Here is a 17,281-nt window from a genome sequence, read left to right as displayed (position 1 = left end):
GCCGCGGCGGTTGAATTTCTTTGGAGGAGAAATTCTAGAGGCCCGTGTACTGTGCGATGTCAGTGCACGTTAAAGAACCCCAGGTGGTCGAAATTTCCGGAGCCCTCCACTACGGCGTCTCTCATAGCCTTAGTCGCTTTGGGACGTTAAACCCCATAAACCAACCAACCAACCAGCTAGCCAACAAGTCAGCCATCCTCTAGGCGGATGTGGGGGCTACTCGACCAGCAAGAAATTCTCGTTGGCCATAGTGGACTGCCAACGGTAACCGATTATTCAAGCATCGATATACGTAGACTGCTTGGAAACCGCGGAGACCATGGCGGTAGCCTTAGCAATTAAACACAGGCTTTCGTCGCATGTAGTGATGGGCTCGCAACTGTTTGCCGACTATTTAAGCGAGGCGCCAAACGCAGGACGAGTGCATGCACTTGCAGTGCGAGGCTGCAGTGAGGGAACTGAAACTGAGAAACATCCATAGGTAATCCGAATTGTTCGGCAGTCAGCGAAAGCCAGTTATGAGAAGCACAAGATTGCATCAATAACACCCTTTGCATCAATAACACCCTTATCCCCTCCTTTTCTACTTATGAAGCATTAAATTCTTTCCCCTTTTCTCTACATCCGTCATGCAATGGCGCACAGCAAGCATACAGACTTCCGAAAAATGGATGAGTGAGAAGGGGCGAAGAACATGTTAGACATGCACAACCTTCACGTGCCGTAATGTTAAACCAGATGTAGGAAATATTTTTCTGCTGCCTACAAGCAAAATTAGATTACCTATAAATACATCTCTTCCACTGGGACAACGTCCTCTCTGTAAAGCAGCATGAGCGACATTATTTTTAAGAATATTCTGAAGTGCAGTCTATCCAGGCAAGCTTTCTGTCCATTATGCGGAGACTTTTTCATCCTTTCTCCGCGTTTTATAAGCTTCAAAATCAAGGGATAACTTGAACGCAACATTTTTCAGACTGACAAATATGCAAGACACGTAGCACATCTAGTTGACGTGCTGCCAAATAATGACAACTGGGAATAAATAGCAGATAATTATTTCGCCTATTTTTACCTGTGCCGAGTGTGCACAGCTTCTGTCATGAAATGACGGATCTAACAAACTTAACCTTGCTTTTCACGTAGTCAGCAATGGTGTGAAAAGTGCAACCAAAAAAAAAGTCGCGAAATGGGAGTACTGATATTCTGGAGTACAGCGCAACACTGCTGATAACTTATACGGGACTTGCGAAGTACAGGTGCCGACATGTTTTCGGAACACAGAAATCCCGAAATCCCGAATATTATTTTCGCGCTGACAAGAAGCGCAGCCGGCATCTAGGGGTGCATTGGACAGTTAAGTTCTAAAATTCGACACGCGCTAAGCATGGTGTGAATCTCATCTCAGAAAACATTGGATGCCGGAAATCGTGATAACGGTTAACCTTTCTTCCGTAAGGACGACAGCTCATTTCTATGCACTCGTGGGAAACTGCTCACCGTGGAAAATCAGTCCACTTCTAATTGTGTGCCTAATTGCGAGTCTAGTGCAAAACTCAAATATGGCATCCAGATCCAATGGGAATCTTTGGTCAGACGGTCCGCATAAGCATGTGAGCCCCGCTGAAACGAAAAGAAAATTAACTGTCAACAAGGGTGTGGCATAATGAAACTGTACGATTACACCGAGGTAAGAGTCATCAACAAAAGAAAGCTTTCAGCATCCCGATCCGTCCCACAGGGATAAAACGAGCAGCTTCAGAGGCATGGTCTATCAAAAAATGAATCTGTAGTTACACGTTAGCACAAGTGGATTGTTTCGTCGCCCATGTTCTTGAGGGTGTTCAGAAACACCAGAAGGCGACTCGTAAAGGAATGATTTCACACTCGAACGAACCTTGAAGATTGACGTGCCCTCACAGCAAGGGTTCACCAGCTTTAAATTCCCGATGGTGACTGTTCAAACCTTCAGCTTATTTCTTACGCATACATCTTCAAGGCGGGGAACCAACCGCATGTTTTTGTCGGCTTTGACATGCGGACTATCGCTTGAGCCATGTCGTGGTCTCTAGCTCCAACCCAGCTCCACAACTGAGGCTGGTGCAATGGGCGGAGAGGGGTCAGCCAGGGCGTATAGCGATTACTTGAATCCTACTTGTCGTACCTTACCATGTGTATTATATCATCACTGATTGGTTTTTAGTGAGCGCTGAAGCAAACAAATTAACTGCACAATTTCAATAGTGGGTCATGTCCAACTTTCTCGGTAAACTGGACATAAATTTCGTTTATCAATAGTTTCCCATTCTAAAATGCTTTTTTCCTGAATTGCTAGGCATGAATACGAAGTGTCCGGTTTTCTTAGAAATCTATTGTCCTTGTGTTCGTCTGGGGCCTTCTGGAAAAGAAATGGAGAGGAGGGATCGGACTGGGCCACCGTTTGAGTAACTGCTCTTTGAATGGTAGGAGTTTCTGTGAGTGTAGTGACGAGTCCTACAGTCTACGAGAGTTATGATATCTCCCTCAGTGCTTGCATTGTGACTGGTCGCGTAAGCCCTTCAAAGGGTTCATTGTGAGGCAAGAGTGAGCTCAGAGTCTGGTTGTTGAGCAGGCGCTTGCATGAGCGAGTTCCCCTCAATCTCAAACGATGAGAAGGATTCGCTGTGGTGTCTGTTCCACAAGGTCCTAAAAGAGGCCTGACTGCTCGTTGTGACTAGGAGAGTTTTGCTGGGATGCTCGGGCTGAGCAATGTCTTCTGCGGTAGCCTAACTTCGGCTTGTCTTTGAGTGGGTATTGTAGAAATAAAATTAACAGCGCTAACACATGAAACCACAGAACGAGACGAAACATACAATCGCTGTGGGTATTGCCGCGCGTATGGTTTTGGTGGGTGGAAGGAATGACGACAGTGCGAGTGCTTTGCTATCCCACGTGGCAAAACTGCATTATATAGTTATTTCTGAATGTGTCCATAATTATTTCTAAATGTGTCCATACTGCCGCGAGCTCGGCTCATTTCCAGCTCCCGCTAGATGCCTCGGAGTATCCATGTTACGAGGTATGAAGAGAACCTCGCCATTAGGGGCAGTCACCCATGGGAGAGTTGTTAGTACGCACGGAGGTGCCCTACTTGACACCCGAGGCCTTGCAGCTTGGCTGTTTATTGTTCTTGAGCCGGATCCATTGTTCTTGAAGTGTAGACATGTTTTAGTTGTGTCTATAGCGAGAAGTATTGAACGAGCTCAGGTCCTGTCTCCGTGAGCGCATCTGCTAGCGATGGGGCTCTTCAATAGCGGGTCCAGTTAGTCTTCAAAGACGATCCGAATGCAAAAGGACTGGCTGTTGTCTTGAGCGTTTCCACCCACCCAACAAAGCTCTCGAACGCATTCAATGGCCACTTTGCGGATTTCTTCGGTCACACTGGCGTCTGCAGAATCGTGCTGGGCATTAATTGCGCGTATGGGCGCATCAGGCCAGCGAAACGTTGATTAGCTACGCCCAAGATGTTCTGGGCCTTTGCCACCGCTCACTTCCTAAATGGCTAAAATCAGTAAGGACCAGCACATCTTGAAGACGTCTGATCAGCAGGAGCAATACGGGTGCCAGTTTTAAGGGGTGTGGGAAGCGTTCATAAAAAGGCAGAACGACGCTGCAGGAGACACGCGGAAATGGGCTGCTGAATATAGAATAACGGAGCCGCTGATTCGAATAACGTGTGTTAGCAATATAGGCCAGTATTTAGAAAAAGGATTGTTAAGGTTCCGCTATTACTATATCTTTATCGCTTCAAGACAGTGGCGTCGGTTTTCCGCATAAAAGCACTCCAAAGCCAACGAATATACTGAAAGCTCTTAGTGAACATCTTTAAAGGAAAAGAAAGTGGATAAACATTTTCAAACAAATAGTCGACAAATGTGATAAGGACCGGGACGTCGTTCCCTGCGATGCCAGCGAGAGATGTGTCCTAGTGCCGGTGGGTCCTAGAGCATAGAAGAGCATGCTCAGAACTGACATAAAAGTATGCGCAAAAGTTACTCACTCAATGTCCTCTTCACCACCTCCGGCTTAGGTGTCGTCGTGCCTAGAGCAGGAGAAAAAAGATGATTACTTTTGAACACCAAATGGCATCGAATGTCGCTTGACAAGGCGCTGATTCAAGTGTCTAAACAGAATTTGGAGATATATATATTTCGAATAATATTGCTATAAAAACATTACATTAAATTCTGTTGAAGAAAATTCTTTGTGACATCGTTTTGCATTTATGAATTCTGCCCTTGTATATCTGAGTTCGCACTGATCCCGCACAAAAATATTGCATCGTTTTTAACTTCTATTCAGTAATTCATTCCTAAATGAGAAGTGGAACCGCATTCCCCGATTTTTCACCTCTACTCTTGATCATTGAGATTTCAGTAGGGCCTTAGAAGCGCAGTAAACCGGAGTGTAAGGAAGGTGAATAATGTTACGCAGGAACAATTCTTGCCTGAAATGCATTTCCTATCCACTCCTGTCTTGGCCCTAGTGGTAATCTTTGTCTTGGACCTAGTGGTAATGTCTTTGGTTTTGGTGGTAATCGAAATAAATGTACCGGCACCAAACTATTTTTTCTCACTCTGCGCAACGACGTGGAGAGTCTTGTAGCTCTGAAGTACAGCTGCCGCGGATTGAATTTTACGACAACCAAGCAGTAATTACTCATTGTCATGTATTGCCTGTATACTAGGCCTGTATACTACACCAAATCTAGTGTATGGAACTCTCTGGGAATCTGCACACCAAATAAAAATTGGTAACGGGATGCGGCTTCCAATTCCTTGCAGTATTTATTTGCGGAGCAGGAGAATAAGTGTTGCTGTCTTTCGCTGCTTTTTCAACATTTTTCGCACACGTGCTCAGGCCCGCTATCGCATGTACTTTAAATACTTCCTGAAAACAAATGCCAAAAAACTGCTGGTGAGAAGGAAATTGAACCTCTAAACTCTACCCACAGCTGGATACGCTACGTTGGTGAATGTAAGCTTGTTGAGGAATGTATTACAACAGGCTCCGTTACTTCACGGAGCCTGTAACGCGCCTGTAGCACTGGCGCGTTACAGATGCAAGCACTAGACAGCCTATGCATCATTGAAACTAACATATCGGAACAAGTTGATGTTATACGTATCGTTCAGATTTTCTGTTGATTATTTTGCGCCCTAGAAGAAGAATACCGTTCCACTCACAGTCATGTGACAAATTCACGTCGAAATGGCTCAGGAACATGAAAAGATTCTTCTCATATTTCGCAAGGAATTTTTAAAATGTCTGGACCTTTGCCTCACTTAGCGGAAAAAGGTCGTGCGTACAGAGCTTTTAAATTCGAAAATCCCTGTTTCGATGCCGATGCACGAAGAAACATTTACTCTGATGTAGCAGTAATAACTTTCACAGAACTGTAATGAACTGTTTTTTCAAATTATGCACTCAAGTGCGGGCCTTCGCCTAGGTCTTCGCTTAGAGAAATGTAGTAGCAATATTTACGTTCCTACTGAACTCTTCTGATTTTTCACTTTCCGGGAAGAAGAGAGCAATCGCACACAATTTGTATGCACACAACTTGTGCATACTTGTGTGTCAAGGGTTTATTGGCTGACAATTGGTGCAGAGAATTTGCATGCTCACACGGCGTTTAGGCGTGAATGTCTTAGCCCAATCTGCCCTAAACGCAAATTTAATGCAGCATGCCTAGGGCACAATCCACAATCGTAGAAAATGTTCTGTGCTCTTAGCCACATGCCACTTTTGGGTGAGAGATTGGCGGTATTTTTGAGACAACGAGGCCTTTACTTCGTTAAAAGCATCTTGTTTACTATATGTAGGAAATACTTGTATAGACGTAGAACTAAATTTTCTTTCCGGAGTTTATATCATGTATTTAAAGATTAGCTGCGGTATAACTACTGCTCAACCTAGTTAGAAGAGCGTACCGGATACTGGATAGGCATAGCGCCCTCCCACCCTTGCAGGTGGTTGAGCAGAGTTTGTTCACCCAATGAACGCTGTGGCATATTGCTGCAGTGACCCGTGTCTGTCACAACGTTGTCAGCGCTAACGCATGCAGCCCACATCTCTCATCACCCTACGTACCTCAATGCACTGTTCAGACGTCCACTGACACAGGGAGCCGGTTATGCGCCCCTCAGTGTCGCGATTCTGCCACGACAATGTCAATGCCAACGCATTTATAGCAGGGCTGAGGTGTCCACTGTACCAGTGGGCCAGTTATGCGTCTTAGCATTCGAAGCTCTGCACTTCATCGGTTTCGTAACTTAAAGCACAACTATGGTATCCACTGTCCCAATATAACCATCTGTACAACCATGGGAAGTATGGGAAACACAACAAACAGCGGCGGCAACAGTTCAAAATTATGCACGGGCGTGTGGACTAACGTGCTCACCCGAAAAATCCGAACTCATAGTCTTCCGTCAACGCAAGAATCAGGACACCATCAACATCTGCGTAGATAACTCACCCATCAACGAAGTTCAGACCCTGAAGATACTGGGTCTGTACATAAATAATAACGGCAACAACCTTCTCACCCTTTGGAACCTACGGCTCGTGAGCGAGCATCTCGCCAGGATGATCGCCAGGATAACGACGCGCAAAAAAGGGATGCGAGAAGACTGTACTCTGCGACTGGTGCAGGCTTTCGTTGTAAGCCGCGTCGTCTACGTAGCGTCCTACCTCCACCTGAAGAAGCGTGACAGCAAAAATCTCGACATCATAATCAGAACAGCCTACAAGAGGGCCCTTGGACTCCCTCTTGCGACATCGACGGACTGGCTCTTGCGACTGGGTGGGCACAACACCAAGAAGGCCCTGGGACTCCTTGCGATATCGACTGACTGGCTCTTGCGAAAGGGTGTGCACAACACGATAGATGAGCTGATAGAGGCACACCTTACGGCACAGGTGGTATGGCTCTCCATAACTCGGACTGGCCGACAAGTCCTGAGTGATTTAAACATCAATTGCCCCCTACAGCTAGACACCAAAACCAACATCCCAGCCTCATGTAGAGGACAACTCAAGGCAGCTCCACTACCCAGGAATATGCACCCCGATTTTCACCAGTGAAGACAAGCACGAGCCGAAGCCATGAAAAGACACTACGGCGGGCGCGAGGGCGTGTTTTATGTCGATGCTGCGAGTCCCGAGCAAGCAATGACTGCCGTCGTGGTAGTGCACCAAAATACAACAGTCGACTTACTAGTACTGGCTAGCCGGGACATACTGGCTGCGGAAGAAGTGGCAATTGCTCTAGCTGCAACACACAAGCTCAGAATACCATCTCACAGAATCACAGACAGCGTATCGCAATTACCTCAGGGGCAGGGTCGCACCGCTAGCAGCTGAAGTCCTGCAAGATAGCTACACCCGTGGCTACCAAACCCCACACAAACACTTAATATGGGTACCAGGACACCAGGGCATCCCAGGGAACGAGAGCGCACATGCCTCAGCCCGAGCATTTCTCCCCCGGGCACCCAGTGCGGATGCCGTGGAACCTCCTACCCCACTATTAACTTACAAGGACATACTTCAGCACTTAAGGTTATCCGGTCGGGTCTACCTTCCACCGGCTAAGACACTAGATAAAGGGGAGGAACAACTCCCAAAGATACAGACCAACTAATGCTAATAGTGTGTCCACTGCCCTTGGGGCCCAGTCGTGCGCCTTTCTTAGCCTTCTGAAGCTCCCGCTCCTCGCCCAGAGCGTAGTGTAGTTTTCGCTTACACATCTTCATTGGGGCACAACAGCAGTGACAATTGTTAATGGAGAACAGAGCTCGCCGTTACAGCGGTCTGCACAAGTTTGTGCACGACTGCATGTCGTCCGCTCACTCTCCAGGAGTTACGAAAAACTGGCGTGCGTGACTGCATCAGCATCTTTCCAAATGCTGCATCCTGCATTCCTGTTACCCGTCCAAAGCGAACTAAGATACCGCAAACACTTCGACAAAATCACAGAAGCAAACCAAAGCGGATTAAGTATTTTCAAAGATACAGTAGACCCCATGCGATAGCGGCCAGGTGGTTGTTAGTCGTTTGTCGCCAGTGGCAATAAAAATGTTGCCACAGTACATGCATTCCATGCTGTGGAAATCGAGATGAGCGGCGGGTGCCTTCTGAAACGGGCTGTGTTCATAGAACAATGATAGCGGATTTTGAGGATGGAAAAAAGTTAGCAGTGGTTTAGCTGTGGTTAAATCTGGAGTGACGCGGTAGCTACAGCTGGCCCAGTGGTACTCGAGTCCACTTTCATGTACGAACGGATGACGGGTGCCCACGGCCTCTCTTTGTCTTCCTTCTTTCACTCCAACTTCCTCTCTTCCTGTACCGTTCGCTTCGGTTGTCCTCCGCGAAGGGCTAGGCAACGGCTCAAGGTCGGTGCGCCCACGGCAAAGAGGCGAAGCAGCTCACGTAGCTATATGAGTGTAGCTATCGCTACATTTCTTCATATTGAGAGTTTTTTGCAGAAGGGATGCCGCAAGGCGGAGGGGAGCCGACGAGTCTCACGTGGGCTCCGCGGGTGGTCGATGTTCACGGCAAGTGAACACTTTCTGTGTGACCTTCATGTTCTTCAGTTGGTCGCTTCGACGACCGCTTTAAGCCTAACGTCGACTCAGGACGCCGTTGCCCTTACGGTGCTGGCGAGGCAAGTCGCCAGCCCCTGAGGCCCCGCACTGCGATAGGAGATCGATATGAGAAGTTGCCGTCGAAGGAGAGACTCTTCCGCGAGAGCAATTTTCCATCCAAGCCCGTTGGTTCAAGATTGATAAGTCTAAACGCAGCGCTCGTACGAACGATAGCCATGAGGCAGGGGGACGCCAGGTTGGTGGCCCGAACGCAGGAAGAAAGCAGGATCACGAGCGACGGGCTGCGAACTCAGCCAAGAAGGAGAGCAGGAAGATGGCGATGCGTTCGATGGAAACGCAGCAGGTTCATCTCACGCCTGGACTACATAAAGTCGTGATTAGGCCAAAAGGAGGACATCAAAAGCGGTCGGAATGCAGCAATGGGACGGTCTCGGAAATGGTGAAGAGGGCGGCAAGGAATTGCGCCGGCTGACGCAACAGATGACATCATCTTTATGAATAGGAAGCAGAACACCATTCTCATAGGCACCGACAGCCTCACGTTTTAAGAAAATTTAGAAAGTGATCACTTTACACTGGAAACGGTAATTGCCGTTGGACCTTAAAGATGCACACGCTGACGCCGATCGATCGGGGAGTGGGACGCCTTCCGTCAGTTCCGGGAAAAAATTCCAACAAAAATACCGGACATCGAGGAGTGCGTAAGGGAACTCTTTTTCAAGCGCACACTCGTAAAGCGAACACTATGGTAAATGACGGGCATCATTGCAAAGATGCATAAAAAATATCAGATGGTTACGAAGTGCAGTATCGTTTTATTTGGTGTCTCAGTAGTAAGGCGCCCGTCTACCGAGACGGAGTACCCGGGTTCGAAGCCGGCCGTGGAGGCCGCGTTTCGATGGAGGCGAAACCCAGGAGGCGCCCGTGTGCTGTGCGATGTCAGTGCACGTTAAAGATCTTCAGGTGGTCGAAATCATTCGTAAGACCTCCACTACGGCACCTTTTTCTATCTCATTTCTTTCACTCCCACCTTCCTCCCTTCCCTTGCGGCGCGGTTCAGGTGTCCGCCGAGATATGTGAGACATACTGCGCCATATCCTTTCCTAAAAAAAAAACTTAGCAAAAAAGCAATTTAAAAAAAGAAACCACGACAAACGAGATATGACTAGCCGCAAGTCTGCAAGTTAGCCGGCAGTAAAAGGCAATGAATTCAAATGAAACGACTTCAGTTTAAGGGGAGACACTGGTCTTGAAAAGAAAATTTTATTAATTCAGTCATAATTATGAAATTTCCAGGGCACATGTATTTGTGTGCGCTGATTTTAGATATGTCGTAAAACAATTCCTTGAGCACTTATGCACTTTTTATGCAAGTATTTTGCGGAGAGTTTTGAAGAAACTTTGCTGCAGGAAATTCGCTGAAATGTATGCCATTGGGTTCTCTTGACACCAAGGAATACAATGAGGGTAAAATTATCATCCTGGCTATCATAGAACTTGAGTAATAGGGTACTGAAACTCTATAACTCAAGTTCTATGATAGGCAGAAAGACAATTTCATCCTTATTGTATTCCTTGGTGTCAAGAGAACCTAATGGCATACATTTCAACGAGTTTCCCGCAGCAAATTTTCTTCAAAACTCTCCGCAAAATACTTGCATAAAAGTTGCATAACTGCTGATGGAATTGTTTTACATGAAATTAAATGACACATTTAGAATCGGCACACAAAAATACATATTCCCTGAAGATTTCGTAACTGACTTCATTAATAAAATTTTTTTTTTCACGACCAGTGTAAGGTATCGGTAGTGCGTGCGGGGTCATTACTACCGCCAATTCTTTCTCAGTACCCCGCAGCTGCCGTCTTCAATGGACCCCCCCCCCCTCGACGGGACGGGACGGGACGGTGGGGTGCGCTCGAAGGGAAGAATGACATTTCTTGGAAAGATGCGCGCGCAGGCGCCGGGCCGCTCGGGCGTCCATCGCCCTTTGGGGCTGATTCGCGTCGGCTGGGCAGGGGAGCGGTGAAAGCTATGTGGATGAAGGGCCGCCACACGTCGGCCCCCCCTTGTCTTAATCCCCTCGTCTTAGCGGACACCAGATATGCGACACAAGCTCGCGACGAACGTCTCGTTCGAAAAGTATGCAGGATTCCTGAAAGGATTAAGCACTGCGGGACGGAACGGCGTCAGGGCGCCGTGACGAGGGGGCAAACGAGATGAGGAATAGCCGGCGACAGCGCGTCTAGCCGCGAGCAGCGAAGGCCCGAGTTGGGTGACGCTACGGGTATCGGTGAGGCGCCGACTAAACAGCCTTGGGAAGGCTAAGTCGCCTTGGAATGCAGGTCCGAGCTCGCAGTGTCAGCTACAGTGGTAGCTGCCCGCTTAAGCCCGTTAATCCCGAATTCCGAGACGACGCCAAAGTCGAGGGTCATTGGGGAAACGAACGGCACGTGCTCGCACGAGTGTGTTTTGTGTTTTTTTTTACTTTTATTTTGGAGGGATAGAATGTTCTACCCCGCACATGGAGAGGGTGTTTTGCCCTACGGAGGCTAGAGGGCTGGCCATGCTCTCGATGAGCCAATCGTATGAAGAGTGTAGCATGATTGGTGGCTACCAAATGTGGGCCGGGCCTTTAGGGTTTTAAAACCGGGCCCCGGAGCCGGAAAAAGGGTTCTGGGCTAAGGTCAGGTGCTATGCATCTTCGGCTACGCCGAGTAGGGGCCTCCCCTAGTGTTAGCCAGTTCCACCTTTTTGTTGTTTGTCTTTTTGCCGCTTAATATGTCTCCAGTGCCTTAACTTGTATGTGATTGTAAATATCTGTACATAAACTTCAAGCATTCCCTTTATCCCTGCATCGTAACTCATCTTGAGACCGTCTCTGACGGGGCACCCCTGGTGCGAAGAAAAGCTTCAGTCTTCCAGTTAAGCAAACCGTCTCTGGCGGTGCACCTCTGGTGCAAGAAAGGAAGATATAAAGAACTCGTGGAACTTTACTGGCGCAGTCGACAGGATCCTGCGGCCATTGGAAGACGGCGCAGGAAGAAGAAGACTGAAATCAGGGGAAAAGGTGACGACCAGGCAAAAGGTCAGCTTTTGAGAAAGGACCTGCGGAGAGACGGCAACCAGGAGAAGCAGCGCGTCGAGTCGGAAACTCGACGGTCGACCTGCGGGTCGAAGCAAGGCGACAGCAGCGGGCACAGGAACAGCGGCGTGCGACAGCTCATCGCAGCGCGCAGTGAAAGTGGCGGTGGACTCCGACACCAGGAGGCTGGCAATGCGGATCGACGCATCGAAACCGTGAGTTTCCTTGGTTGCATTGTTCACGTCCCTGTGCATGTGTTCGAGCCGGTAGGACAACAGACGGCGTTATGGAGTGTTATCCATGGCGACCCTCACTCGATGGGAGGTGCCAAGTAGAATTGGCGAAGGCGCGCTTGGCGTACTTTGAGGCCAAACTTGCAAAGGTAAATGGCGGAAAGACGCTGCTTCGCGAGGAAAAACCTCAGGACGTTAAGTCCGTTTTGAAGGCGTTAGAGGCAAAGCGCCAGCAGCTAGAGCTCGAGCTGGCTGAGCTCAAGGGGGTTAGGAGGGCTAGTGAACTAGCCAGGGGAAACTATTCCGAGTCCAGACAGACTGCGCTGGAAGGCAAAGGCTTGTGCTCGTCGAGCACAAGTGAAGGAAGCAGCAGCCAGGTGGCTGTAAACAAGCAGCCGGCATGCGGGAACACCTCGTCGTTCGAAAAGGCCGAAAAAAAGGCAGGAGGTAAGGGCGAGATTCCTGAGGGGCGCGAAAATATCACAGCTTTTCCGCCACTACACGCGGCTAGCAACGAAAAGGAGCAGCCAAATTCCGATGTTTCTGGGGCAATCGAGACGAAGCTGTCCGATAACAAGCTGGACAGCGGCCTAATTCCTGCAGGCTCGATTGCTGAGTTGGGGACCTCCGACACGGAGCTAGTGACAGCAGGAAATATAACGTTGCCGCAACGACACATTGTGTCAGGCATAGGGCATGAAGTGCCCCATAGCGTTAGTGATGACAGGAACATTCCCTCCGAGGCAGAGAACGAAGGTGGGCCTGATGAGCCGACCGGACCGGACGCCGCGCAGTTCTGGAACGCACCCGACGGGTGTCACACCAGGTCCTTCGAGGACAAGGAGATGTGTAGCGACTTGCCAGAAGGCAAATTCAAGTCGAATGACTGCGAGGGGGCTCATGCAGCCCCAGAATTAAACGATGCTACGGAGCCGGCCAGCGCCTACAATGCAGGGAGCGGAAATTTCGATACTTGCCCGTGCAGGAACGAGGCAAATGGCTCCAAGCGAGGCAAAGTGGCAGAAGGCAGGGGCTTGGCTTGCAGATTGATAGTCGATACGAGGAACAGTACGTTCCGTGCTACAGGTCGCAAAATCAAGTGTAGCAAGACGGACCGTACTGGTACGGTTGGACGGGGCAGGGGCTATGTCCCTTACGCCGCACGCGGTGCGTACTTGCGCGCCGGAGAGCGCATGCCTTCAGGTGCGTTGTGTAGTCAAGGTTTTGGACCTATCAAGGACCAGGAAGTTTTCGATCCTGGAGGGCAGCAGCTTTTGAATTCTCGCCCCGTGGCGTCATCAGCCTAGTGAGCTGAGTGACCGTCAGGCGTTGGCGTTAATCGGGTTGATTAACGCGTAGCGGCTCGAATACGCACAGGGACACTCGGTGCGACTAAGGAGGCTCACGTGGCCACCTACGGCCATCGTAAGAGTGCTACTGAACGCTCCAGTTGCGAGTGTCTGTGTGTGTGTGTGCTCGTTCGCGAGCAGGACGACGGTGTGCATGCAGATGGACTGGGTACAGCCTATCAACATGGACTGCGTTTTACGGCGCACAGCAGGCATGCCACTGTGTGTAATTGTGCAATTTGCTTATGTTGTATTGGTGCCCATGTGCATTTTGCTTTTAGTTTTGTTGGGGCAACTGGTCGCAGCGCGACGGCTTCGACTTCGGTCAATGCGCTGGATTTAAATGTGTGAAACGCGCATTTGAATGTGTACATGTTCTTTATGTTCCTCGTCCGGCGAGGGTTTTGTTGGTGCAAGTGCTCACGTAATTACTAATTAAGTGCAGATACCGATCCCTATTGTTTGTAATTCTAAAAGTGCCATTTGAGCCCTTTTTAGAATCTTGGAAAGGGCGTGTAAGGTATCGGTAGTGCGTGCGGGGTCATTACTACCGCTAATTCTTTCTCAGTACCCCGCAGCTGCCGTCTTCAATGGACCCCCCCCCCCCCCCTCGACGGGACGGGACGGGACGGTGGGGTGCGCTCGAAGGGAAGAATGACATTTCTTGGAAAGATGCGCGCGCAGGCGCCGGGCCGCTCGGGCGTCCATCGCCCTTTGGGGCTGATTCGCGTCGGCTGGGCAGGGGAGCGGTGAAAGCTATGTGGATGAAGGGCCGCCACACGTCGACCCCCCCTTGTCTTAATCCCCTCGTCTTAGCGGACACCAGATATGCGACACAAGCTCGCGACGAACGTCTCGTTCGAAAAGTATGCAGGATTCCTGAAAGGATTAAGCACTGCCGGACGGAACGGCGTCAGGGCGCCGTGACGAGGGGGCAAACGAGATGAGGAATAGCCGGCGACAGCGCGTCTAGCCGCGAGCAGCGAAGGCCCGAGTTGGGTGACGCTACGGGTATCGGTGAGGCGCCGACTAAACAGCCTTGGGAAGGCTAAGTCGCCTTGGAATGCAGGTCCGAGCTCGCAGTGTCAGCTACAGTGGTAGCTGCCCGCTTAAGCCCGTTAATCCCGAATTCCGAGACGACGCCAAAGTCGAGGGTCATTGGGGAAACGAACGGCACGTGCTCGCACGAGTGTGTTTTGTGTTTTTTTTTACTTTTATTTTGGAGGGATAGAATGTTCTACCCCGCACATGGAGAGGGTGTTTTGCCCTACGGAGGCTAGAGGGCTGGCCATGCTCTCGATGAGCCAATCGTATGAAGAGTGTAGCATGATTGGTGGCTACCAAATGTGGGCCGGGCCTTTAGGGTTTTAAAACCGGGCCCCGGAGCCGGAAAAAGGGTTCTGGGCTAAGGTCAGGTGCTATGCATCTTCGGCTACGCCGAGTAGGGGCCTCCCCTAGTGTTAGCCAGTTCCACCTTTTTGTTGTTTGTCTTTTTGCCGCTTAATATGTCTCCAGTGCCTTAACTTGTATGTGATTGTAAATATCTGTACATAAACTTCAAGCATTCCCTTTATCCCTGCATCGTAACTCATCTTGAGACCGTCTCTGACGGGGCACCCCTGGTGCGAAGAAAAGCTTCAGTCTTCCAGTTAAGCAAACAGTCTCTGGCGGTGCACCTCTGGTGCAAGGAAGGAAGATATAAAGAACTCGTGGAACTTTACTACCAGTGTCCCCCCTTAAATTCCGCAAAGACAACTTATGACGCCTTGAAATGCCTTGGGAAAACAAAAAAATATCCTATCGATATGTCAAGCATGTGCAAACGGTTCGAAACGCCGAAGCGGTGCGAGACGCATGTTCTGCAGTCTGAAGGACGGATTTCGCAAAAAGGTATGCTTGCAGCGCAAAATAGGAGCTGTGAATCTAAATACTATATTTTTTCTTGCGAAAACTACCGAGCTAGGCGACAAACCATTAGCTCGACGTGGCTGTGACGGACAATAATTATAAAATTGCAACCCTTACAGAATTTTCATCAGTAGCCAATCCATTAATACTTCTAGAAGCAATGTTCTATTAAGCAGCACGTTTTGTTCTCCATTTGAGGCGTTCTCATGAAATCATTGCTACAGACCTTTAGTTGGAGTCAAGTATTCAACAGCCGACCATCTTCTTAGCGCATCTGTTTCTGGGCATACCAAATCCATCTTTTTCGAAACTGCTAGTTTTCTGAATACCTAAAGTAGGTTCTACAAACCTGTCTCATGTAATGCTCCGTGAAAAGCTCTTATGTACAAATATAACGAAGGAAATGAAAAGCATAACGAATATATGTATTTTGAAGGTTTTCTCAGCGTTTGCAACAGCCAAGTTGTTTCCTCGAATAGTAGAGCATGCTCAAAATTCACATATACAAACTATACAAAAAAGTTACTCACTTGATGGCACTGTCGTGGTAGTGGCTGGAGGGGGAGATCGGAGGTTGTTAGTTAGGAACACCAAATGCCACTTAAGAAGCATTGTGCACGCAAAAAAGGCGTTTAAAGTAAAAGAACAAAGTCCATCGTTTTTAAGTACCTTCCAGTTATTCATTCCTTAAATTTGTTAGGAATTGAACTTCGTTCCCAAATTTGTCGCCATCTCTTGTTGAACATTTTAGTAAGGCTTTAGCTTGAATGTAACACTAGGAATCTAACACATGTAAATTATTTTAGCTCATATTGTGAAGCAGGGAAGAATTCATGTCTGAAACTCATTTCTAGAAACTCACTTCTATATTGCCTTCGTCCCCAAAGGCATTTAGAATAAATGTAGTTTACTAGCTTAATACCCATTCAGAGCTGCCGCGCACTGAATTCTGCTCCAAACAAGCATTAATTACTCATTGCCATACATTGTAATGGTATGTCGCTTCCAATTACTTGGTGTATTTAAATAAGAACTGTCTTCCGCTGGATTTTCAACTTCTGTCGCACACCTGCTTATCCAGGGTGCGTCGCCGGAGTAACGAGCGTACTTTCTCTCTGACAAGTCGTTCCCGAGTACCGCAGCCAAGAAAAATACCGGTGGGAAGGGAATATAACCTATGAACTCTGCCGACAGCCGGAGGCGCTACGTATTCTGTTCCCTAGTACCAGACCGGTAGGCTATATGCATGGCAGTATCCTGCAGTGTGACTCTCGCTGAATGTTGCTGTACGCATTCCAACAGGCTCTGTAGCCTAACGTCTATGTAATGAGTAGATCGCTGGCGCATTACATATGCAGTCAATAGATGACCTATGCATCGTGGAAACTGTCATATCGGAACAAAGTCCATGTTACAGGCCTCGTCTTGCCTGCTTTCTGATGGATATCTAACGGCCTTCGAAAAAGGGGATACAATTGCAACAACGTTATTTTATTCAGCTGACATTTGGCTAGAAATTTTTATAATGAATGCACCTTTATGTGGGATATCGGAAACAGGCCGTGTGTACAGACCTCTTTCGTCTGAAGATCACTGTTTCGATGCCGATGCACGACTGAAACCGTCGAGCAGTGTTTCTCAACTCTGATATCGCAAAAATAACCCTTTCGCAAAAGCTGCAGCAAGCTTTAACCGTATGATTTGAACTGTTTAAGAACTGCTTAGTTCAAATTTTGGCCGAAGAGCGGACCTTCGCCTGTGTTTTCGCTTAGAGAAATTGGTTAATATAACTTCTTCCCCACTGAATTGATCTGATTTTCGCTTTCCGGCAAGAACAGAGCAATCGCCCACAATTTTTTGTTTCTGTAGTTCATAAAAAGAGATTGCTACGATAAGTACAGTAAAATTGGGAAGGGTTTATTTGGCGACACTAAGTGTCGAGATATTGCACGCTCACACTGTGTTTAGGCGTGAATGTCGTCGCCCAGTCCGCCCTAAACGCGAAGTTAATGCTGCAAGTCTAGGGCATAATCAACAATCATAGAACATACTCTAC

At 48.4% G+C, this 17,281-nt stretch overlaps 1 protein-coding gene across 37 annotated transcripts in view; it reads right to left on the bottom strand.

The window, feature by feature from the left end:
* The window catches only part of LOC149334803 (uncharacterized), a 336,596-nt gene that overhangs the window by 52,563 nt on the left and 266,752 nt on the right, over nt 1-17,281 (bottom strand). For 35 of the 37 annotated variants that reach the window (XR_016283964.1, XM_089551442.1, XM_089551445.1 and 32 more), the window contains 3 exons: nt 15,756-15,779; nt 4,040-4,081; nt 1,501-1,623 (listed from right to left, as the gene is read on the bottom strand). Coding sequence is in view for 36 of the 37 variants with exons in the window: in XM_089551442.1 (XP_089407568.1) it covers nt 1,501-1,623; nt 4,040-4,081; nt 15,756-15,779 (189 nt within the window). In the remaining variant the exon portion in view is untranslated. The remainder of the gene's footprint in view (nt 1-1,500; nt 1,624-4,039; nt 4,082-15,755; nt 15,780-17,281) is intronic. The other 2 variants (XM_089551412.1, XM_089551426.1) reach the window with 1 other exon arrangement.

This window comes from Amblyomma mixtum, chromosome 7 (genome assembly GCF_055824585.1).
Source record: "Amblyomma mixtum isolate Tamu chromosome 7, ASM5582458v1, whole genome shotgun sequence".
In the NCBI taxonomy this organism is placed as follows: domain Eukaryota; kingdom Metazoa; phylum Arthropoda; class Arachnida; order Ixodida; family Ixodidae; genus Amblyomma; species Amblyomma mixtum.
The sequence above is the reverse complement of the archived record's forward strand: the minus strand, read 5'-3'. Positions and strand labels throughout refer to the sequence as shown.